Source organism: Terrapene carolina, unplaced genomic scaffold (assembly GCF_002925995.2).
Source record: "Terrapene carolina triunguis isolate 2854851 unplaced genomic scaffold, T_m_triunguis-2.0 Scaffold838, whole genome shotgun sequence".
Taxonomy (NCBI): Eukaryota; Metazoa; Chordata; order Testudines; family Emydidae; genus Terrapene; species Terrapene triunguis.
The window spans coordinates 11,511,322-11,537,842 of record NW_020665189.1 but is presented as its reverse complement, the minus strand read 5'-3'; the positions used below and the strand labels follow the sequence as shown (position 1 = coordinate 11,537,842).

Genomic DNA, 26,521 nt, shown 5'->3' with positions numbered 1-26,521 from the left:
TTAGTCCTAAATAGTATGGTACGCACATGCACTGTACTGCAGGGGAATGAGCAGTGAAATGCAAATTGCTGCGAATATCAGCACACTGGTGTTTTAGTGTGTATGTGCTTCCCAGAGTTACAACAGACTTTTCCTAGACATTCGGAGGTCAATTTTTCAGCAAAGCCTTTTGCTTTACAAACTCACGAAAGTTTGCATGTGCACTAATTTCTATGAACAAAGTAGGGAGTTGTTTGCCCAACTACCCACTTTGCAGACACAAATGGGGGTTTCACATGCTTCAGAGGTGCATATCCATTTCCACAGGAGCAATCAATTGAACAGAATTGCAAGATGAGGTTAGGCTGGGTGAAAACTTGGCCCTGTATTAATAATTCTTTGAAGTACACAGGAAAATGTCACACATAAAGAACAGAAGCATTTATATGTAAAAGATAGGAACTCCCCTTCCCCCACTTCCCCAACATGCACACACACAACAAACTGCAATCACCAGGGATTAAAGTCCACACCTCCTGCAAATGTGAAAAATAAATAACCTAGAGGAGGATAAAGTCAGGGGAAAGAAAGAGAAATTAGGATTCCAGAGGGTTGTTTCACAGGGAGTTGGCCAGTAACACTCAGAAGCAGCACTGAGTTCTTCGCCATTCATCACAAATGAGCAGCAGATGGCCTGTGATGAAAATAGATGGTCAAGGGTGGTATCACATGCTGCTGCATTTTCAGCTTAGTTCTACAATAAGCTCTTGATTTTATTTAATTTTTAAGAAGTCCTTTCTGTGGGGGACTAGGCCGAACAGATGATGCTTAGTGGGCCCTATCATGATAATGAGGTCAGGCAAGTAGATGCATGTAGATTCCAAACTTGCCACAAAGCACAGTCGACATTTACTGTATAATATTAAAACGAGTAATTGGAAAATATGAAGAAGAAACTTGGGCTTTACAATTTCTTTATTCATAAATGCACATTATGGAGCGGTGGGTACAGGTTGAAAATGGCAATTAATTTTTATATTATTAGAAATGTGAACAACATAAGTGATTCACATTACTAGTTAGTACTACTACCCTGCCTAACCTCACTAGCTAAGCAACATGCATACAGGTCAGTATTAGATGGGAGATATCCAAGGAACAATTAGGTTCTGCCAGAAGAGGTGCTGATGGTTCTGAGAGGTCACTCTTCATTCTGAGTCAGTGCTGACTCACCACTGAATAATGGGGAACAGTGCTGCTAGAAGAACAATCTTTCAAATGAGATGCAAAATGTTACTAGATCATGTAACACTTTGCAAAAATAAATAAATAAATAAAAGAAATGGTGTGTGGTAACCTGAACATCTTGGTTAAATTCTATTTTAAGAGTAGAGCTAGGCAGAATGAAATTGATCTAATTTGCATCTTCAGGTAGGCAGCATTCTTTAGCCCGTGTCCTAGTGTGTTGGATGGTGTTGCTGTATGTTGTTAAAGAGCAACTATTGTTCTATAGCAGAGGTGTCTGAGATTTCAGTGGTTGATGAAGTGATCCATTATGTACCTTTTACTTGCCTCTCTGGAATATGAGGAAACAATTTTTGAGAGACATTCTGAGATCTTCTGATGAAAGATGCAAGCACAAAAGAATAATCTGTCTTGGCTATTTGAACCCTTTCGCCCCTGTTCTAGATTTCTGTACAGTTTGGATTTGAAGTGAAAATGTAAAAGTAAATAGTTGGAAAATGAAGAAAAAAATTCAGGAAAATTTGTTTCCATTCTTCATCCAAATTTCATTTTCACTCATATTTTGCAACCAGCTGTATTTAACAGACACAGCACTGAACAAGTGGAATCCATGAGAACACACTGTAAATAAATGACTCTATATGAAAGGTACTGTTCAACCTTCTCATGGGCTTTTGCTCGTCCATTCAGTTATCCTCTTCATTCTGCCATGTCAGCTGCTGCCTGAGAGCACAGTTCGTACTGCCCAGATGTATTACAGATGCTGCACTTCCCCCTTCTGATATGAACAGTGTTGTGTCTGCCTTTGGAAGTTTTACTTTTAAAGCTTCAATGACAGTGGATGTCAAAGGACAAGAGCAATTTCCTTTATTCCCCTCTAATAAAGTATCAGAGCCTGGAAAATGCAGAAGGCCTGATGGATTCAAATATATTTTTCTTCTAATAATATGACATGGGAGATCTTTTTGATTTTTAAATGACTTTGTGGCACTAAGAGCAGATAGTAAACAAAACAGTTAGAAAAAGCAAGGGGGAAAGGACGCACTTAAAGGTGACAAATGATCCTCTGGCAAAGAATAAGCATTCAAAATCCCATCCTAATCCATCTCAAGGTTCACTGGGGTGCAAATCTTTTCGTCATCTCCTCAGCTGGTGCTTACACTACTCAAACACATGCAGGAAAACACAAAAAGATAAAAAACAACCACCTAACGCAGCTTTCTTAGCGCCAGATCACATTCTTTGGAATGACAAAGCCATTTGTCTTGAAGAGTAATGCCCATAGCAGAGTGGGGGAGACAGCCATATTAATTTGGGTCTCAGCTATCTCTTTTTCATTGGGGGGAAAAAGAATTTGTTACTCGGCTTGCTAATGGAGCAGTTTGCTAGCAATTTTCCCATTTCAAACAACATCTCAGCTGCTAATGCGTAATGGTTTGTCAAGCCTACCCATAACACAGACAAATCACTAGCTTGGGAAAAAAGAGAGAGAGGGAGCGAAACATCAGTACTGATAATTCTTAGCTGTCAAATGAATAGAGTCTACAAATGAGACAGCCACGGTCTATTAACAGTGTTGTTGTGCTGTGCTTGAGATGTGTCAGAAAACGTCCCTTCCGCAAGAGGCAGCCATGAACGTCCCTGCTGGGAGAGGGTAAAGTAACGTACAACAGCCAGTCTACTCACTGGATCATGTTGCTCTGCTTAAATGGCCAAAGTTCTTACAGGCTTGCACCATTTGGGTGGCCAAAAAGAAATATCTGGTAGAAAGAGGGACATCAGTACCTTGCTAGTTCTCATTTGTCTGACAGGGTACACAAAGCCTATTCAAAGGTCATCGGGATGGTGTTAGTCCTCTGTCCCTGGCTGGAGGAAGGATAGCCTATCCTGCGTGTAAGGATTTGCAGGGTCGCAAGTCAAGGTCAGTGGTGGGAAATTACTTAATTCCTCCCAGTGCAATGTGCTCTGAAGAGTTGGGGATTGGGAATAGCGGTGTCAGGGAGGAAGGTGGGGGATCTCTAGGAAGCGTCAGAGACCAAATGAGAAGTGTGATTCTTCCTGATACTTGAGTAAGGTGAGCTGCATTTTAAAAGTTGCCACACCTTATGCTTTGGGACTTTGATGAAGGAAGTCTGCTGAATTTGTTTGGCCGTTAACAGGAACTGGTCAGGCATCAGATTTTCTCTTCTCTTTGATTACAAGTTGCCTCAAAGAGGTGTTGAAACCTGACCTAGGTCTACTGAACCCTTTCCTGCCTTGAATGGCCTGTCCCACTCTGCAACATTAGTTCCATCATAATTACACTAACGTATCCCTAGGTCACTGTATCAAAGTATGTATCAAAAGGTAAGCACTATGTAAAATGCACTGTGGTTACGAAAAAATACTGCTTTGCATTTACCCAATCAGTACCAGCTTCTTACTATGTAATTAAAGGAACAAAGTAAAATTCTATTTGTACTGAATTACTGCAGTGCACAACAAAACAATGCCAATAAGGGATTTGGACAGCACTATGTCAACAAAGTCTGAGGTCAAAATGCACAGTCTTGTTGCTTCAGAAACTTTGTGGGTTGGCACTGCTGAGTGGTGGCCTTTGTATCTCTTCTCTCCCTTCCTCACCCTCCTCACCCAAAAGACAACAGAAATGCTTTAATGGCTGTGTGTTTTGGGATAGAGGAACACCAAATATTCTAAATATATCTCTTTGCATTCTGCTGTTTTAAGTAATGGATATTTAAAGCTTTCATTCCCTTCCTAATTGGAGCTGCTGCTACTACTATTATACAACACTGAATATATGTGGTTCTCTCACTGTCTTAGGGATTTATACTGCCACCATCACCATAGTATCTGAGTGCCTTCCAAGTAAAATCAATGAATCATAATGAAACCATTATTTTTCCACTGCAACCAAGGGAATTTACTTCTTCCCAACAGGACTCAACTTTACCTTCCCACTTCATGGTTTCTTATGGGGTGGAGGAGCTGTGGTCAGCAACCTGCCCTCCCATCCTAAAACAAGAGGGCAGCTAGCAACTCCCCTCCATGTACCAAGTGTTTTGTTACGTATTGTTTTTTTAAGGAACTAGCTGACTATCTCCCATGCCCTAACCTCCATCATCTTTGAGTGGTATTGGAAATCTGTCAGCTTCAAAAATTAGCCTTACAGAACTTGGATCTAATGCGTACCAGAGATCAACACGTGACTTTGGATCAGAAATGATTAGACTGATAAATATCTAAGCAGTTTCCAAGCACATGGACACTGCAGATTCATTCACCCACAAAGTTGGTCAACTTTTGCATAAGGTCTGAAACATTACGGTAGTTTTAAGGAAACATGAGTTAGGTCTCAGGTATGTCCATTAAAAACAAAAGACTGTTTACCTACATGGACTTTCATCCACTTATCCAAGTATGACCACGTCTTCCTAATTACCTTTTCCTTTGGTTTCTCAAGGCACTTGCTCTTCTATGTCTGCACCTTTCCATTTCAACATGGCTGCAGATCTTCAGGTTTAACCCAGAGCCATGGAGCATGAATATGAGTTTTCACCCATCAGTTCAAATCTTCTTTCAAGTGATAATGAACAATTGTTCACACAACTATGGGCTGTAGATTCTTCCAATCCATACTGCATCTTTAAAAAGCTAGTGATGGAATTCTTGACTGAATTTTTAACTATTTATCTAACTAAGGGCAGATCTTTAGCAGCCAAAATTCCCATTGGAATTGTCAAGCCTGAAATGGTCTCTTAAAATAAATCTGTGTACACTAACCTATTTGGATAGCAATGCTCAGCAAAAAGTTCTCTAGTGTGACAGTTGACAACTTTTAAAGTAGAAACAATGTAGTTGCACTTTAAGGGCTTGTTCTGGCCTCTGATATAGCGGCCCCATTAAAAACTCAACAATTGCCACACCATGGTATCTGCAGTTCATTGAGTCCAAATTGATATGTATCAACAGCACTTTCACTACCAGCTTGTAAATGCTGATTTTAGCAAACATTGTATGAATCCATGAGATACAACAGAGTATTTTCCATATGCTAAAGAGGAGAGGCCTCAGTCTGAATCAAGCACTTCCTTGTGTTATGTACTCTCCAAACAGACAGGAAGATGGTCCTAATTTTTCTTTCCTGCTGCTGTGCTCTGCGGTAGCTTTCTGTTTTTGAACCTAGTTTATCTACAACGTGGATGTGTCTTTCTTCATAAGCAGCCGGATGACTCTGACATGCTGATACATCTGAACATGAGGGTCCCAAACTTTCTGCCTCAAAACTGATGCATGTGGCAGACCCTGGATAAAATGCTTTTCCCTTCGCTTTGCTTCTCAATAAATCCATCAGTGTCATTCTCTCCTGCCTCCCTAATCCATTAACCCTTCCACCTCCAGACACCTGCAGGAAACTCAACCCACCATGTTTCTGCCTCTCATGACCTCATTGAGACTTCAATAGGTGGCTCCCCTCCTTGGAGGTTGTTCCTCAAAGCAGCAGCAGTAGTGGGGGTCGCAGGAGTTTCTCTTCTGGCTGGTAGAGGTGGGAGGAAGAGGGCTCCCAACTCCCTCCTAGAACCAGATGTCAGTTTGTGGGCTGGGGCTGAGAAGGAAAATGGGCACGAGTGAGGCAGGTTCCAGGGATTACTGGACTCCCAGTCAGTGCAGCAGAAACTTGGCTTCAAATACCCTCTTCTGTATGCTTTGCTGGAGTGGTGTGGTAAGGGGTGGTGAGAGGGTCTATGTCTATGCAGTTTCTCCCCCATAAATAGCTTCAGGAACTGATGGGGAGCTCAACAGGTGACTGTTCCCCTTATGTTAACTGACATGGTCATAGCAACAGCAAGAGTGCTTAGCAAAGAGGAACGGGGGGGCAAGCGTTAAACAAGGCCAAACACAGTTTTTCTGGGTTGAATGTGGAACAATGTTTTGCTGCTTCCACCATTAAATATAACCCATTTTCTGTCCAGGATCACCCCACTCTGCATGGGGCTGCCTTGCCCACGCTTCCACAGGGGAGTGAGAGGACTGTGTGCATGGGGGCCTCTGTGTATGGATCGGGGAAGGAAAGACTCACTTTGCTTGAGGGGGATATTTGGCTCTTCCCAACCCCCCGCTGCTGAAATGGGGCCTAGAGCTACACATTCCATTCATTGGGTGTGCATTGGTACACATGGGTCTATCCTTTCAAGATGCCTTGGCAAGAAGAGGGGCAAGAAACTTGGGACCACTTCAGCATTAAGAACTCTGCAGGCAGACTCCTGTACCACATGTCACCCCACTAACTTCAGTGGGGCTCTGAATGTGTGGTTCTCAGTGCAGAATTAGGGTCTTAATTTTTATTCTATATAAACAATGCAACTTTTACAGGGCCCAAAGGCTGAGTCTGTTACTAAGAGGCTTGTTAAACCTCTGAGCCCTCTCCAGCTCGGTAGTATTTGAGGATTCTGGTTTTATGTATTGGAAAACACCCTTGCACCTTGCCAATTTGATTGTAGTTAAATTTCATACATGAAAACAAGAAGTGGTTTTCAACTAATCGGTATCAACTAATGTATATTTGGCATTTGGACTTATCTCTGCTTTTTTGTTCTGCTTTGTCACAAGAAGAACATCTAAATCCTTAATGAGCCACATGGTCATCTCATTATGCTCATTAATCCTTAGCAGGCTGACATCCCATCCTCAGTCTCCAGGGCTTACAATTCCTCTATATGTCAGGCATCAAATCTCCAATGTAGGTCCTGAACATTAGCACAGCAAGACTGTTTGGATACCAGAATAACCAATGCCGAGTTTTGAGGCTGTGTGTAAATTTAGAATATTGACATTTCGTTGTATTACTTCCTTGAAGTTTTAAGACAGATAATTCTTTTAGATTTGCTGGAAGCGTTACCTAATAGTAAACTGTTTGAAAGGGAAAATAGTCAGCATATAATCTATTATATAATTTGTGCACAATCCCAGTTTTTTAATATCTATTTGTACTACATACCTAAAACGTTGACAAGGAAAAGGGATCAGAAGAAAAGGTGAAAAACAAGGACAGGTGGGAAAGGTGCAAATACTTTCCCTGCGTGAGAAAGTGCTGTCACTTATAGTATTTTGTCAACAAAACAGATGTTTTAGGGCTCTGTTAACTAGATTCTACATGTTGTATATCCTTTCAGTGAAAACATCCATCAAAACCCACAGGTTCATTTAATAAAACCAGCAGAAAAACAAACATACAAATCAAACATCATAGCACCTGCCTGCAATAATAAAACTGATTAGCACATTTTATATAAAATTAATGCTTTTGTATTCCATATTTATTTTCCCTGATGTCTTCTGCACTTTCATAATGAACTTTCAAGATGCATACACACATGATACAATACAATCTCCTTCCTGCAATATTTCAGCCAACACTGTATACTGTGGCTTTCAATACAAGGTACAATTACAAGTACAAAAAAGACTGTGCTTTGCAAAATACAATGTTAGAAACTACCTTTGAGTGACATTCACATTAGATAAAACAAGATCTCTGAGGTTTTTTTGTTCTGAATGTCCTAGTCTGCATTGCTTGATCTAAAGTTAGTCAATTTGATAACTTGGTATATGTTATTGTCCTTACTGTTCATACAAATTCCCTTTTATTAACAGAGCCAGATTTATGTGTCTGGTGAGCTGAAAGGATGCTTCAGAAAATACTCCCAAGATTACAAAGTCTTACACAGCTTGTCCTGGTGAAATTCATCTGCATACAAATGTCAAAATTATAAACTGGCCAGACCAATCTAAAAAAATGATGATGCAACCATAAAAATGTATACAATTATCAGACTTAGTAAAAACATAATGTACCTTCTTGTGGTTGGAGGTGACAATAGTCACATTTAACAAATCAGAAAATAAGTAAATATCTAAAATACAAAATTTAGCTTGATCTAACAGCTGAAATCTTATGTAGTGATTGCTTATTTGTATCTATTTTAATATCCAAACATCTTCTATGTCAAATATCTCATTCAACAAATCTGGAAATATTTAATTACTGATCTACCTCACTCTCTTCCCTTTAAGGATTTAGCAAATACTATACAAAGCAGAATTTACCTACTAGCAATTTAAAAAGAACCTGAACATTTCCATACAAACTGTACATTTTGATACCCAGACAAAACAAAACTACATGTTCTCCTTAACCCATCTCTGCACATGAAAGTGTTTTTATTCCCACCATTTATCACTGATTTAAACCCTCTCCACTGATTGTTCAGTTCATCTAAAATAGCAGCAATTTTCATGTCCTTGTTCTCAGTGGAAAGGTGGCCCTGTACATGTTTTAAGCCTAGAGAGTAGGAAATTGTTTCTTGATGGTGAGCATAAGCAGTCGATGACAGTTTGCCTGTTGACATCTGAAAGCAGTAGGCAAAACTGACATGTAAAGATGTCCAGAGCCACTTTACAGCAGTGAGTGAAGATCGTATTATATAACTCAAATAGAGTAGACAAACTCTGCTTTCCTACCCTGGGGAGCCTCCATTGGAACAGTCAATAGGTGTGTTCAGAAATACTATACTGGTCTAAGCCACATTATATATTGGAAAACTGATGGGAAAAAATCCATTATTAACTTCTTGAGAAAGGACAATTTGAATTGCTGACCTATCTTTCCTCTGCCCCCAAATTCAATGGGCATTACTTTTATTTAAAAGGAAATTAATTTTGAAAAAAAAATCTAAAAACTCTCCTCCGGTTTGAGATGTTAAAGCCAAATTTCAATGCAGACTAAGTTCTTATGGTACACGAATAAATGACTGAAAATAACGGATTTATTAATAAGAAATGCTTCACATACTTCCTATTTTAAAGGATTCTGTTGGTGTAATTTAATATATGCAAAATCAAATTTGTAAAATGACATCATAGAAATGTCTATTTAGAAAAGACAATGGAAAAGACAAGTATTTTGCACTTCTATAACACGTTCATTCTTACAATCACACAATCTTCACTCAGAATTAATTATTTAAGTCTCAACACCCCTCTGAGGTACATTCTGTGGGTATACTGATCAACAAGAACTTCCCCAAAGGGTATCAATGAAGCAGCAAGAGCCCCAGAAATAGAACCAAGAACCCTTGATATTGAGTTGCCTGTTCTACCGACTGTGCAATAGTCCCCACTGGGACTCCCTCCTACTCCCTGTCACAAAATCAATTCCCTAAAATGTAATGGTTTGGCAAAGAAGCACATTTGCTAAAGGCAGAATGAATAGAAAGTTAAAGTTAAAGCTGTTTTCTCAGGGAAAGCAGCTTTGTTTGCTTTTCCCTAGGTAGTCAGAGGAGATAATGAATATTTAGAAGTGCAATAACAGATATTTCCACAATGTTAAGTGAATATCTCTTATTTGTCTCAAGCTATAAGAAGCCATTATTTACCAAAATGAAGTATATATTCTACATAACCAACAATGTTGGCTGGCAATAAAACAAGTCAGTATTAAGAATCGGTAAACCAGATACTAAAAGACATCTGACCTGAAGTTCTCACTAAACTTGAAACAATCCCAGACTCCGTTTTGAGGTTTGAAAAAGTTTGGTTCAACTCAAATATTTGGAACACCTGACTAGTTACTTGTACTGGCTAGTGCTGGAAGTGCAAAAGCATAATCTCAGTGAAAACAGTTGCTCTTACTGTATTACTGAGCTGATCGAAACTAGAACCCCCTGATGCGTTTCCAACTGGTTTCTCAATATAAAAGGTTCAAATCAGCATCTAAATCAAAGTCCCAAACTTCAATGTTCAGCCATTTCTGATCCAGGCACATCAAGTTCGATTCAACTCTGCATTACTCCAATTTTATGCAATTGTGCCTCCATTCATTTCAGTGGAGTTATTCTAGTGTAAAATTGGAGTGACATATTGGTGAATTAAGTACAATGTAGGCATAGATTTAAAACCTCCAATATGAGACATAAGGATAAATCTACTACAAGTGTACACCTTAATAAGGTGTTAATATATTGCGCATATACATTGGGTTGCTGGAGTGTGATGCATGGTGGTGATACAAATTTGGGTATCATCCTGGGGTTCGTAATCTGCAATAGAATCACATGTGAAGGATGGAAGAGACCTAATATTCTTCCACCAAAATTGTTCCCCTTTATACATGTTTTTAATACTCTATTCTATTTTTCATTTATACCCAAAAAGCACTATTAAGAGGACATTATGAAGGTTGCAAAATCAAGCCCTCAAAAACCTGCCAGAATTAAGGTTGCCTGTGCATATGGATTAAGATGGTTCTTTAATGACAAAATCACATACTATTTTTTTTTAAGAGGACCCCTGTGTCATTCATTGCACAGGATGGATGATGCTCACTTCATGTGCAGTTAGTCAATATTTTTTCCCCTTGTTCAGTGTATGGCCCCATTCCTTATTTGCAGCACACTATTCAAGCCCTGCTCTTAAAACAGAATTTTAATTTCCTCATGGACCTTTCTATGGCACTCATCACTATAGTCTTTGAGTGCTTCACAAACACAAATATATTTTTACAACACCCTTGTGAGAGGTGAGATTTTACAGATGGGAAACTGAGACACAGAGAGAATGGGGTCAAAGTATGTAAAAACTTAGGGTGCCCAATTTGAGACACCTATGTATGGCCAAAGAATAATATCAGACTCCAGGAAACTTCATATTAAGTTCCTCTCCAATCTGTGACTCTAGCTGCTTCATCCACAGAAGATCAGTCAACCCATGGCAACTTCCAGGTACAAGAAACAAAAAGGATACAGGTCAAGAAGTTGACAGTACCCTTTACTACTGAAAATGGAGCCTTAATGGAGCATTGCTCTAGCGGCGGAGCGAGCTGAGGCCGTGGGGGAGGGGGAACAGCAGGGGAGGGGCCGGGGGCTAGCCTCCCGGGCCAGGAGCTCAGGGGCCGGGCAGGAGGGTCCCATGGGCCGGATGTGGCCCGCAGGCTGAAGTTTGCCCACCTTTGCTCTAGAACCATACACAGTACTCTTCTAGAACTTCCCAAACAGATGCTCATAGATGCATCCTTATTACCTCAGCAAATCTTTCATATCATTATTTAAAACGTTCATGCCTACAGCTCTTAAATCTATCATGTTATAAAACATTACATATGTACAACCATATCCCTATAGGGTATATATTGTTTGGAATGCAAATTCAAGAGTAATTTTTAGTACTTCAGATATAATTTATACTGTAAATTTCAAGAGTAGAAATAGATTCCTAGTTGGCATGTTGTACAAGATGCTGTAATCCCAACAGAAGACGGTACATGCCTGAACTTTTAAGGAAAGCAAGTGTTCAGAGTTTCTGAATTGTCATCAAGCATGTGACTATTTTTTCATTTCCAGTAAATTAATTTACATGCCCAGGTTATCGTGGGCAGTATAACTTTAGAGCATTGTTTACATCCAACATATTTGTTCAGTGAACTTGCATGTTTAAAATATCTTTTTTGATATGAGAGTTGCAAAGTCCACACAGAACATGGAAACTGATTAAATTAAGCATAGTGAACTACTTTATAATGTGCTGAGATAGTAATCACATAGATTTTGAGCTGAATCCTAAATTATAAAAATAACCAGTGTAGTGACAGAGTACACATATAGATCAGAGCACCAGCGAAACCTATGGTTAGAACATTTTGGATAAACAGTAACCCTCAAATTGCTGGGAGTCAGATATTAAATTGCAATGGGCCAGCATATAAATGAGAGAAGCAGCTAAACTTTGTCCCAGAAAGTCTTGCAGTCTAGCAATATTTCTGCAGAGATGAAAAGCTGAATTGTTACAGTAATTATATGGATATGATTGAATCCATAAAGTTAAGGCTCTTAAAGCTCGTTGCAAGAGGGATACTATCTTACAACAACCATTCCCTATGGAACAACCAAAAGTAATTCTGTTTTATTTCACACTAATCAGGACTGTGGTAGATTGTGAACTGCTGTAACAGACAAAACTAGTAAAAACAAGTACATCTGAAAACCAATATCTGATATGATGATACAAGAAAGTGTTGAGATAAGTGTAAAAGATTTGGGATAAATGAAATATAGAAGTCAGAAAAGAGGACTTCTAATGTCAGACTTTAGCAAAGAAGAAACCCCCGCCCTCCCACCGCAGTTCACTCTGTCTGTCTAACATGAGATACTTCCATTATTTTGGGAGAAATCATCAAGGTAAGTTGAAATGTGAAAATAACTCTGTTAAGGAAAATGTAAAAGAGGAGCTGATCTATTTTCATTTCCTGGCCTCTTGATAAAAGTGACCATACACCATTTTTTGGGGGTAAATATACAAATTGAAATGAATTTGATGAGTATTTGATCCTGTTCTCAGATGGGCAGGGGTATGTTGCACAATATCTCATTTTGCATTTAAGACCTGGATTGAGCCCTAAAATCGAAAAATGTGGGGGATAATGGCAATGTGACTGGCAAATGGCCATGGTTATCAGCTTAAATGGTTAAAAATTGCAGCTTCCTGCCACAAGTTAAGTGGACTAGATCTGGAATGACATTTGGAATGAGAATAGTAAGTTGACACTGGCACTTACATTTCCACAATGCCCTCTGGTAGGTTAGATGGAATTTCTGTTAAGCCCTTGCCTCGACAGTCCACAATGTTGTTGCTGCATGTGCAAGCGGATGGGCAAGTGATGGAATTAGCATTGCAGGATGGAGGTTCAGAGTGGGAACCTGAGAAGGTAAAGACAGTACCAAAAATATCAAGATTAGATTTGCAAACTGATCACTTATTTTAACAATGAAAAATACAGCAGTCAGTGAATTTTCAATTCCTGTTTACATAATAAGTGGCAATCCCTTTGGATTAAATTCATGTATTATTGTGCCAACTTCAGAGAAAATGCACAGAATATTATATTTTTACTATTACACCATCTCCATTTTATAAATTTATTGTTCCCCCTGACCTTTTTTACATTGGCCACATATTTCCATTTATTATTTGAATCTAAATTTGGAAAAAAGAAGGCTGAAGATCCAGGAATACTTCCAAATAATGAGATCTATTGGCGTACTGAAAAAAATTTTTTAGGAACATGATATGGGAGCTCAGTCTCTGGGGTCCTTTAGGTAAAGACAGGACAATGAGCTCAAAATATACAGTATATGAAGGAACAATCCTGAATTGGCTGAGGAAAAGGCTAGCAGACCCAGTAGGTCTTTGCTTCTCCAGTTTCTATGAAATTTGCAAACTTTTGAGATTGCACATACTAGCTATGAGATGGAACCATTTTATTACTGATTAAAGTACAAAGGATCGGGATAGTATGCTAATTTTCACAATACGAAGCAATGCAATTGATGGAGAGAAAAAATATTCATAAAAATTAAGAGCTCTGTCCTGCAAACCTTTACTCAATCCAGTAGTCCCACTGGAGCTAAGGAAGAGTAGGGCAAGGCTCACCCCAGAATTGCCACTATCCCAGTGGTTAGAGCACTTTCATGGGATGCAGGGGACCTGGGTTCAAGTCCTTCCTTTGAAGCAAGAAGAATAGGGACTTGAACCTGGTCTCTCACATTCCTGGCTACTGGCAGGTCTCACTCTCTTGCCCATGTTTTTTCAAGAAAAAATGTGAAAGGTCTAAGTATTAGTTCCCACGTGGAATGAAACCAACTGTCAAAAGCTCAGTTTCTAATTCTTATTTTCTGGCCAATCCTAGATGAGATACAAAGAGGCAGTGACAAAATTTTAACAAAGTGATGAAAAGCAGAAGAACATGCTCAGTAGACAAATTCCATTCCTCTGGTTATAAACACTAAATAAACTCCTTAGTGTTTAAATCACAAATTACAGATGGCATGTGGAAAGTCATAAATGAAACTCTAAATTCTTTAGGTTTGTGTTTAATTAGAAACATGTATGATATTAAGCCAGAGATTGGAACTGTAGCTGGCAATATGGTCAAGAAGGTCTGAAAAATTCTGTTCTTATCAAATATGAAACATTATTATAACCTGCTTCTTTTGACATACATCTACATGCCATCCAGATTATAGCAAAACCTTAACTGTGCGAAGCCTCCTAACTGGAGGATAGCTAATGTGACACCAATTTTTAAATAGGGCTCCAGCGGTGATCCCGGCAATTACAGGACGGTAAGCCTGACTTCAGTATCGGGAAAACTGGTTGAAACTGCAGTAAAGAACAAAATTGTCTGACACATAGGTGAACATAATTTGTTTAGGAAGAGTCAACATGGTTTTGTAAAGGGAAATCATGGTTCATCAATCTACTAGAATTCTTTGAGGGGGTCAACAAGAGGGATCCAGTGGCAGGGCCGGCGCAACCCATTAGGTGACCTGGGCGGTCACCTAGAGCGCTACAATTTGGGGGGCGGCAACCGCGGTGGTATTTCGGCGGCAGGACCTTCCGCCGCCGCTGTGGGGGGAGGCATTTCGAGGCGGGACCTTCCGCCGCCTAGGGTGGCAGAAAAGCTGGCAGCGCTCCTGTCCAGAGGATATAGTGCATTTAGATTTTCAGAAAGCCTTTGACAAGAGCCCTCACCAAAGGCTCTTAAGCAAAGTAAGCTGTCATGGGATAAGAGGGAAGGTCCTCTCATGGACTGGTAACTGGTTAAAGCTGAGAAACAAAGGCTAGAAATAAATGATCAGTTTTTAGAATGGAGAGATGTAAATAGTGGTTTCAGAGTAGCAGCCGTGTTAGTCTGTATCCGCAAAAAGAACAGGAGTACTTGTGGCACCTTAGAGCCACAAGCTTATGCTAAAAGCTTATGCTGAAATAGATTTGTTAGTCTCTAAGGTGCCACAAGTACTCCTGTTCTTTTAGTAAATAGTGGTGTCTCCCAGGGGTCTGTACTGGGACCAGTTTTATTCAACATATTCATAAATGATCTGGAAAAAGGGATAAACAGTGAGGTGGCAAAATTTGCAGATGATACAAAACTACTCAAGATAGTTAAGTCCCAAGCAGACTGCGAAGAGCAACAAAAAGATCTCACAAAACTGGGTGACTGGGCAACAAAATGGCAGATGAAATTCAATGTTGATAAATGCAAAGTAATGCCCATTGGGAAACATAATCCCAACTATACATATAAAATGATAGGGTCTAAATTAGTTGTTACCATGCAAGAAAGAGATCTTGGAGTCACTGTAGATAGTTCTCTAAAAACATCTACTCAATGTGCAGCGGCAATCAAAAAAGCAAACAGAATGTTGGGAATCATTAAGAAAGGGATAGTAAAGAAGACAGAAATATCATATTGCCTCTATAATAATCCATGGTATACCCACATATTGAATACTGCATGCAGATGTGATCGCCCCATCTCAAAAAAGATATATTGGAATTGGAAAAGGTACAGAAAAGGGCAACAAAAATGATTAGGGGTATGGAACGGCTTCCATATGAGTAGAGATTAATAAGACTGGGACTTTTCAGCTTGGAAAAGAGACAACGAAGGGGGGATATGATAGAGGTCTATAAAATCATGACTGATGTGGAGAAAGCAACTAAGGAAGTGTTATTTACTCCTTCTCATAACACAAGAACTAGGGGTCACCAAATGAAATTAATAGGCAGCAGGTTTAAAACAAAGAAAGGGAAGTATTTTTTCACACAATGCAGAGTCAACCTGTGGAACTCTTTGCCAGAGGATGTTGTGAAGGCCAAGACAATAACAGGGTTAAAAAAAGAACTAGATAAGTTTATGGAGGATAGGTCCAGCAATGGCTATTAGCCAGGATGGGCACGGACAGTGTCCCTAGCCTCTGTTTGCCAGAAGCTGGGAATGGGTGATGGGATGGATCGCTTGATGATTACCTGTTCTATTCATTCCCTCTGAGGCACCTGGCATTGGCCACTGTTGGAAGACAGGATACTGGGCTAGATGGACCTTTGGTCTGACCCAGTATGGTCATTCTGATGTTCTTAACTTGAACACTGTGTCACAGCCTACAACCTTCCCCAGTCCTATGTGTGTGTGTTTATACACAGACACCCTATATGCCCACTGTAGGGAAAAGAATTTGAATGCAGTGTAAACACCTAATGGAAAAGTTATCTTGCAAAACATAGCACAACACAATAAAACGTTATTTCAATGACCAATGGGGTCAGGAGGCTCTCTTGCATCTGGGAAAGAATCATTTCTAGACACTGCTGGTTCAGAGCTCTGCTAATTGCAAATAAATATATATTGGAAAGTTCTGAGAGATTTGGATGAGTTCACAAGTGGCTGAAAGACAGCTTCAAACATCTCCACTATCCAAATTTGAGGTGGAGGTTAGGCAAATACCAGAGTCTTTTCATACTACTCACAAACATCACCTAATTTCAATGATGGATAAAGAAATAGCACACGGGTAAGTAACTTGCATCATATCATCCCACATCAAAAACATGTTTACATTGATATGGCTATAAATGTCATGATTTTGAAATGTAGATCCAGTTCCCAATAGCTGCAAAATGAAAACTGCTAGTGATTGGCCTTACACATCCAGGGTGGATGTCTCTTGACAAAAGGAACAGAGAATTACTGCAAACTCGTGCCTTCTGTCTGAGAAATGTCAGAGCTTCCATTGAGAATTGGTATGTGTGTGCTTGAATTTCCATTAGCTCAAACAGATTGCATCTGATGGTCATCCCTCTTTTGATCTGTCAATATTATGTGGATAGGAAGTGTCAGAAAATAGGGAAGGAAAGACAATATCAACGATGACTTACACTTTGAGGAATGAGAGTCTTAAAAGTGAGTCAAAAAAGTGTTCATCCAACTTTTGTAGTGGTTTCAATTCCAACAGAATTAAAGTAGGGTTTATTTTAGAGACTTCCTCTGAGACAGCTGTGTATTTCACATTTTCTCACATTTTGTTTTTTAAAGGAACAGTGACAATTATTAACTAGCCTTTCCTGAGTAATAATTACACATCAGACTATTTAAGATGAAAGAATTACATAATTGTAATTTAATTTTCACTTTTGAATATTATCATTATTGGTGGACCAGGTAGCACTGCTTATTATTAAGGTTGCCTGAAACTTCAGATTATAAAACCCTGTTTTCAGTCGCTCATAACTTTGTCAAATGTTAATCATTTGGGATAAAATTTTGCGTGACAGGTGTCTGCCTTGGACTGATTTTTTTAGAACATATATTGCCTTTACATGTTCCAAGCAAAGATGCCATTGATTTCAGATGCTGCTGTGAGTAATCAACACTTCTGCAAGTCAGACAAAGGGTCTCAACTCAGGTACTGAGAAAATGAGGAACATACAATAAGTGTCCACCCATGAAAAGTTTGGTTTAAGTGATTTGACTAACATCACACAAAAACTCTGTGGTATAAGCTGTGATAGACTCCATTATCCACAGAAGTATTCAAGTGCTTTAACTATGAGATCATCCTCTTTCCCTTTCTACAATTCCCTGCCTCACTCACTACACACTTTTAAACTTATGCAACAAATGAGACAGCCAGTGGTCTTACAAAGTCTCCATCACTACACAATCCTGATTCATACCCTGAGCAGGTGCGTCTGTGCAATGAAGGAGATAGGGGCCCTGTGGAAAAAGTAGCATGTGATCATGTAGTTAAAGACTGTGCCATATGCACATGCAAAAGCGGGCTGAATTAAGGTTGCACAGGCAACCTTAATTCTGGCATATCCTATGTTCTGAGTGCTTGGCTTTGCAAACTTAATAATATTCTTTTAACACAGTGTTTGTGTATAATAAACTATTTATATTGCAGTAACATCTAAACACCTCAAACACATTGGAGCCTCATTGTACTATTATGTCTAAACATATAGTTAGAGACAGTTCCTGTCCCAAAGAGTTTACAATCTAAATTTAAGACCAGACAGAACAAGAGTCCATCTCTCTTTGGCCCGTCTTCTGGTTTAAAAACATGGGGCCGATCCTCTTCTATGGTGAATCAATGTAATCCTTTAAAGTCAATGGAGTTATGCCAAGTTACACCAGCAAAGCATCTGGCTCTAAACGTGTGTCCTAAAAATATCTGAGGCTAGGTCCACACTACCCGCCTGATTCGGCGGGTAGAGATCGATCTTCTGGGATCGATTTATCGCGTCTCATCTGGACGCGATAAATCGATCCCAGAAGCGCTCCCCCGTCGACTGCGGAACTCCTGCTCGCCGAGAGGAGGAAGCGCTGTCAACGGGGGAGCTTGCCTGCGCCGCGTGGACCCGCAGTAAGTAAACTTAGTTCGATCTAGGAAACGTCGACTTCAGCTACGCTATTCTCGTAGCTGAAGTTGTGTTTCCTAGATCGATCCCCCGCCCCAGTGTGGACCAAGCCTGAGTGTCCCTGTAAATTTTTGTATCTCTTTTGCATATTGAAGGTTTCCTGAGCAACTTTTACTTGTTTCACAGTGGGGCAAAGGTCTTAGCTATTTTTCCATCAGAACAAAATGTTTCAACATTGAAAATTCACTCTATCACACTCTATTTTTCTCCTTCCTTGTTTTCTGTCCACACTGATTGTGATGTTCCAAAACAGACCCACGACCATGAAAATAGGAGGCAGCAGTTGATAGTCTTCAGAGACAGGCAGAAGTGCACACATTAAGAAAAAGAACTTTAGAGAAATGTTTGCTCCCTATGAGGAAAAGACAAGTTGATAGTTAGGTCAAATTTAGGTATGGATGGGGACCACAAAGCAAGTTTCCACAGGGAGTGAGGAACTTTTCTGAGAAGCACAAAGCAGAGTTTTCTGGCTAGATGGGGATTAACCCACCACAGAGTTACCTGGACATGAACTAGAGGGAAAACGATGCCGTGCCTTTATTCTCAGTACAAATGTAACAGAGAAGTGGAGGGAAAAAAAACACTATCAAAGTTTTAAGCATACAGAATCCACTGAGTTTTCATTAAGGAGAAAAATGTCCAAATAAATGAAAATGCAAGAGAAGGAGGATGGCTGTGCATGCCCCTCCAACCCCCGCATATTCTAGATAATTGGTAGCAATGTTTAATTTTTCCCATTCAATTAAAAATACCCCCAGAAACTATAATTTTTTTTGTAAACATAATATTATTCTATGTTTGGCTTAATATACTCTGTATTGGGTTTTTCAAAAATGTTAAGACCTATACTCTGTTGCAGCACACATTTTTGTGCTGGTTTGTGTGACTATCTAAATCTATCATAGGTCTTTTGAAGTCAATAAGTTCTTCATTTTTTAAATGAGTGGCAGCAGATCTTGGCTGTTGGTTTTCAGAGCACCTTATTGGATCAAAAAGACTTCATGCATAAATTGCAGAATCGTTTCAAACAAATGAGTGGGGTTTTTTTTTGTATTTTGTTTTGTTTTGTTTTGTTTATTTTTGGCAGAAGACAAACATTGCTTTACATGCAACAGAATTTTATTAATCTGTGTATTGTACATTCCACCACCATTTCAGTCAACATTCATCTGCTGATCTTAAGGTTTCTTTTATCAAACTGTAAAGAGACTCTGAAAAATTATTTGGATTAAATAGTTCCACCTAAATGATAGTTTGTGTTACTTTTACCTTCACGCCAGGTCTATGTGAATCTTGGGTGTAAGCATATTGACAGGACAATGAAACACCATGGAGACAGAGTTTAATCAGAAATCTTCACTGTTGGTGGTCTGGAGGAGATATGTCCATACTAAAAAGATGACTAATCAAGTGTCCAAATCTAGAATTTGGAGTACTAGAAATCCAGATCTGGATCTGATTTTCACACGTGACATTTATCTTTATAATTATACACCAAACCCCTGGTTCAGATCACCATCAAACTAAGGATGTTCAGATCAAGCACTGAATTTCCCAGCTTCTGGGGTTACCCTAATCCAAAAAAAAGAACCCACCAAGAGACTATATTTTAGAGCTCTACTACTTGTGGTAGCTAATAGTTTGGTAAGCTACATACCAGGTGAGTGTTACCAAAAGACATGGCCATGGCATTCAGAGCTGTAACAGGGTAGTTCACCCCCAAGTACTATCGGGCCCAGCTTTCCTGTTCCAGTTCAGGTGTTCCCCAGTTTGGTGTAATGAGGAGTTACCCTGGGAGTTATAAATGGGAAGCAACCCAAGAGTAAGCGTTCAGAACCCAAAATCCAGGGAGGGAGAGAGCTCAGGAGAAGAGAAGAGCTGAGCTGAGAGCTTCAGGGAAGGGATGACTCTGAGGGAAGAGAAGTGAGAGCTCCCTACTGAGCAGTGGAGCCAGATCAGGCTGGTGAGAGCAGAAAGCAGGAAGGTAGTTGGGGGGAGGGTCACCTATAAACTTCCCAAAGCCAGAGAAGGCTGGGGCAGGGGTGTGGGGTGGTGGCTGAAGGCTGACTGCAGCGGAGGGAGATGCCTACTTGCTCTCTGAGCTGGAGAGCTGAAGGCTGGGTAATGATGGGGGGGAGGGGAAGAACTCATTGATGTCTCAGGGCAAGATCTGGAACCATACAGGAAAGAAAGAGGGTAAAGAAACATCTCAGCTAGAGGGGCTGGGGTGATAAGAGACGCCGGAGCTGCACCTGGGAGCTGGAGCTTGGTGAGAAATACTGGAGCTGTATTGGAGAGTTGGAGCACAATGAGAGACTCCAGAGGTGTAATGGAGAGCTGCAGCATGGCAAGAGACTCCTGAGCTGTGCTTGGGGTGCTGATGAATTTTTTGTAATAAATTAACCCAACAAATGGCTATTTATACTCTGAAACCTTATGTGGCGTTACTGCCGACTCCAGAAAGAGAAACTGAGGGAGGTGCCCCAGTCATGCCCCAGCCTGCCACAAGAGGGCACCCCAGGAAGGGGTCGCCATATGACGGGGGGTTCTCACTACTACCTACAATTCAGAGAGATACTGCAGCTCCACTTCTCCAAGTTAATTGCATATTTAACTTTATAAATAATAGAACTCACTTCATTCCTTTATATATATATATACACACACACACACACGCACATACACATCTATCTCTTTCTATACATAGATAAATCTGAATACCCTTTGTGCCAAAATATGCACAGTTGGATCAGTCATCAGGCTGACAAAAAGGATAGTTCTCATCTATCTCTCAAGAAACAGAATGGCATCTCTAATAATTTTAGTATTCGGTATCTTGTATGCTAAATTGCAGCATTTTGTTTTAGAATCAAAGTCCATAGACTATGGAGGGAGAGAGGGGAGACTTAGGGCCTTGGAGTTTACTGAGAAAAGTTAATTTCTGTTTTCAAATTAAATATTTCATTGGCCTCTAGCCTTTTAAGGGTAGCCAATAGACTGAAATTGCAATTAGAACAGAACAGTTGTAGATTATAAATGGGTGATTTAAATGCCAGGGGCATTTAAATTAAGTTTTGAAATGAGTAAATAAACCAAATAATCTCATTCCTATTGACATCCAGTTACGGCGCTTTAATTAAACACAGTAAGTAGGTCTCAGTTTAGTCCTGCTTCACCTAACCAATCGTTTTGATAGAAACCTACAAAATACTCCTTGTTTTTTCAGACGTTCTGCTGGCTTGAATATAAACCTGACAAGATGAATTTACTGGGTAAAGATCTATGACAGGTTTAAAATAATTGTAAGTCTGATGGATGCAAAGTTACTGATTAATAAACAAAATGGTACATTGCTGCAACAAATGTTTGGATACGTTATGAAAACTGTGGTCCTTGACCACTTGTGAGTAATTAAAATGTCTCTATGGTATTTTTCACAAGGGTAGGGATATCAGTCCTGGTATCTGGGTTAAATACAACTACATGATCTGTATTACAATTTTCACTAAATTTGAAATGAATAAATTTGTCTCTTGTTGCTTTCTTAAAACAACTATGTTGATGGTTTTGAATGGCCACTGCTTCCTAGTGGTGAGATGTCACCCCTCCATGTACAGAGCAAAACAGACAGAGCTGGGTGAGCCATTCATCATGAACATGGACAGGGTTTCTTCTCGATTTCTTGATGCTTGGCTTTTCCCTCCTACTTACCCAGTTGGGATTTTCTGTGAAAGTCCACTTTCCACTTTCACAGTCTGCCTCTTCCACAATTTAACTATTCTGAGCTTTGCTTGTATGCACTCTTCTGGCTGAGAGAGAGTACAGACAGTTCCTAATGAGCATCCATGAGCCAGGTGGGGCATTTACTCTTCTCTGAGTGTTACACTTCCACCACTCTGCCTTGTGCTGCGTAAGCCTGGATTGTTGTGCCCTTCCAACACAACACAAGTCCAAAGGAGGTACTGCTACTGCATGAGGGCCTTAAACGGGCATATCTTGTTCCTGGAGTCCCCAGTGGAATCAGTGTTGAGTAATCCCATTAAAGCCAATGCAACTATTTGAATGAGTCAGGGTGACAGGATTTGGCTCATACCAAGTGAGAAGTCTATGACATCACCAATTTCCTACAAGTATCATTCTATACTTCAACCAACGGTAGCAGTAAAACTACTCCCAATAATACAGTTTGAGTTTTAAAGCTAATTTAAATTCAGAGAGAGCGGACACAGATTCCATGTAACTCAGTGTGTCAGTCACACATGCATTAGAATTTTCATGTATTTTCTTGAAAGCAGTTTTTACCTAATTTCCTATGCATTATTAAACATTCTAAATTAGCAGCAGAGGACACAAACGGCAAACAGAAAATTGATTGTCAAGTCAGGAAGACAAAAATGAAGAGGCTGTCCATGGGCTTAAGTCAAATGCTTACAAGAGTTTGAAGTCCAACTTCATTCTTCCCTACTCAGCAATATTCCTGTAAGTGAACTACAGCTTCAGAATGGCATTCCATTAACACGAGTAAATGTAGCACTTCCACTGTATACTGAAATACTATTAGTGTATTAGTAATAAAACAAGCCATTAGGCTTAGACACCAAGACAAAAATGTAATTACATTAGCACTCTTGAAGTAATGGCTCAAAAGCTGACTTCCTGTATGATTATACTTCAATCCAGAATCATTAAACAAGCAGTAACACTCCTTTTACAGAATTCTGCTTAAGGGGAAAAAAATCCATGGCAAACCCAGTGAACATAACAAGCAGAGAGAAATAAATAAGAGGGAGTACTCTGATGCTGCTCCATTCCACATAAACTTACTATAGTTTAAGGACAATTTTCAGTCATGATCTCCAGAGAAATCATAGTAACAGAGCTAGTAATGGGAGCTACTTTGGACCAAATTTAGCCCTTGATGTATGAATGGGGCTCACAATTAGCTTCTTGCAGAGCTTGGCCAGCCAATTATGGATTACATTGACTTTCTTGCACAGAAACCGGCTTTGCTGTATTTAGAGTAAATATTCCTATTGTTTCACACATTGTAGTGCAGTGTCCCTCATAGCAGAAAAGAGGCAGAACTCTGCTGTCATGAACGTACAGGAAATTAATTATTCAGGCCAGGATTGGTGCTAGTACTTTAGTGCCCAAGGCTGCTGCTACCCAGTGGTGCAACCTGGGCAGAGCAGTCCTAGCTGGTGTGGGTGGGGTTGCCAGACTGCAGCCTCCCCTAAAAATTAGGCACTTTGGCCTTTGCCTGTGTAGCCTACCTGAAGCACTGATCCTGATTCAGGCTAGAAGTCAAAGATGAAATCTTGCAGTTCTCCCTTTTACTCTAGATTCCCAACTTATCATTACCACACAGGGTCTCACTAAGTCTTGGACTAAGCAGTAACAGAATTGATTGCTGACTATTCTACACATGTCAATGCATCATCTAGATAAAGATGTTCTTGCTAAAACAACAACAAGTTGAAACAGGTCACCTTTATAACAGATGAGGGGGCCATTGGCACTGAAATTTGAAAGCTACTTGATAAGCACTGATACGTTTCTCTAGCAGGGTTTTGATCCTCTAGGAGGCCATTTAATTTTCTGTTTTTGAAAAAAAAAAAAAAAAAAAAAAAAATTACACTTATATCTGTTTACATGGGCGAAGGTTCACTGTCCAAAGTGCTATGTACTGGCCAGGTTTCTAGCATTTCTGTCCAGGTTTTCACTTGGCCCTAATCAATGAAGTCTATGTGCTGTTTTTATTAAATTTTGCTTTCCTTTTAAATGTGCACCTTCCTAACAGAGCTCCCATGGTACTGAGAGATCTCTTCACTTTGCAGGTTAGTAGGGATAGATCCTGGGAGTAAGCAAGAAGCAACAGGGTGAGATTTTTTTTTAATATATGTTTTTTCTACCCCAGAACTTAGCTCTACATGAAGAACAAGAAGTAGAAGTCATCTGACACTCCAGCAACAGCCTATCGAAAAGGATCCTGCAGACACAGTCTTGTATCTTGCATAAACTTTGCACCTGAAACAGTTTTCACATGAGAAAAACTTCACAAGTTTTCACACATTTGGTCAAGGCCAAATTATTTAGCATTTTACCCACCTGCTAAAGAAGTCTTCCCCCACATCAACTCCCGGTTTTGCCGGTGATGCCTCCCCACAGTCCTCTACATAAAAAGTCTCTATCATCATCCTGGGTCAACCACAACCAGGACTTCTTATTCTAAAACAGTATGTCTGCAACTGTTATTAAAATTAGCAATAAGAATGCAAATAGGGATGCTTCAGAAGGTCTAAACAAGAACACACTTTACTGATCTCAGTTAAGTATTGGAAAGTATGTTGGTGTATGATAAACGGCTCCAGAATGCTGAGTCACACAGACACACACACACATCCAATTTGTCTTTTGGCTTTTACTTTTTACTACTTCTGGATGGTTGCTTAACTTTTGTGTGTGGGATTAGCATTAATAAAAATGTGAGTCTGACAGACTCAGAAACAGAAGCCCTCCATTTAACCAAAGGAAAAGTTCAGTGTAGACAGCAGTACTGCAAGCATTCCCAAAACATTCTACCAATTGGGCCTTATTTTAGAGAGCCTACCTTTAGGAGACTTTAGGTAAAGAATAGTACCCAATGAAATGTTTCTTTAAACTAGATCTCAGTTAAAGTTGGTGGTGACAAGAGTTGTTTAGTAGGAGCTGAAAATCCTTTTGAAATGTCACTGAAGGGCACTAAGAATAGATTCAGACCCTGATTTTCTCAAAAGGCATTAAGAGAAATGAACAAACACAGTGTTAAGTCCTGCAGCTTTGCCGAGAATCCAGTTTAAGAATGTTTACCAGTACTCTTGGGGCTCTCAAAGGGGCTAAAACCCTATCTTAGAGACAAAAAAGGTATTATTGGCTAATTTAACCCACAAGTCACTCATATAGAAACGGGCAAAAGTTGGAGCAAATAGTTAAGTTGATAAAAAGTTGGCAAATGATAAAAATACTGAGATCTGGTATTTAGTGGTAAACTGAGGAGAGCAAAGCAGCCTGAACTGAAGCTTTGCAAACCAACCAACCAAACACAAATACAAAAACCACATAAAAAAAAAAAACAAGAAAAAACTCTGACTCCCGTGACCATTAAAATCTGGACAGTTGTAGGGCGCATTGCTACCCCCATCCCTGCAGGAATTGAGATCAATCGGTGATGGGGGAAGGAGACAAAACCTTCCCTGCTCCCTCAGAAATTATTGTTGCTGCTCAGTTAGAGCAAGGCCTGCATAATTAAGTGCATCACTTGATAAGATGTCCCACTCATCTCCTTCTCTTTATTTTGCTTTAATCTACATTCCTTCTTTTTTCAGGGGTTTACCACTTTTACCAGATATCAGTACCTCCAGATAACATTTTGTAAGTAGCAGACGATTCTATAGATATAGATATATAGATATAGATGTATTACTGCATAAATGAAATATAAGCAGAGTATTTTCCCCTGCTTTTCCCTTGGCATTTTTTGAATGTTCTATGATGATATCTAGCCTATGAGTATTATTTATATTAGTTTTTCATTCTTTTTTTTCTCCTTAACAACATTCCATGAAGTAAAAAAAAAAAACGATTAAATCAGTCTAGTGATTCTAGAAGCCCTGGCCAGAGATTAATGATTTTAGTACTGCTAGATCTCTTTTCAACACCAACCAAACAACCTTTCCTTCCTTGCTCAGGCTCTTGGTGTTGTGCCAAGAGGCAGTAATGGGATAGAGATACTGCATTACCCTCCATAATATACCTCACACAGAGTTTTATCATAGGAATCGGGAACTTTAGATTCCCAAATTAGATTTGTATCAATTCAATGTTTCCTTAAAATCACTGTCAGCTGCATTAGTCAGAACAGATTGGAAGTTTGATTCTGGGACCGATTCTCCTCTCACCCCAGTTTCAGTCTGGTGTAACTCAACTGAACTTCAACTGAATTACT

General features: G+C 39.6%; 1 protein-coding gene across 1 annotated transcript in view; it reads right to left on the bottom strand.

Annotated features, from left to right (window-relative positions):
- The window catches only part of SLIT3 (slit guidance ligand 3), a 760,437-nt gene that overhangs the window by 252,613 nt on the left and 481,303 nt on the right, over window positions 1-26,521 (bottom strand). Inside the window, exon 9 of the mRNA XM_026660830.2 lies at window positions 12,833-12,974. Coding sequence (XP_026516615.1) covers window positions 12,833-12,974 — 142 coding nt within the window. The remainder of the gene's footprint in view (window positions 1-12,832; window positions 12,975-26,521) is intronic.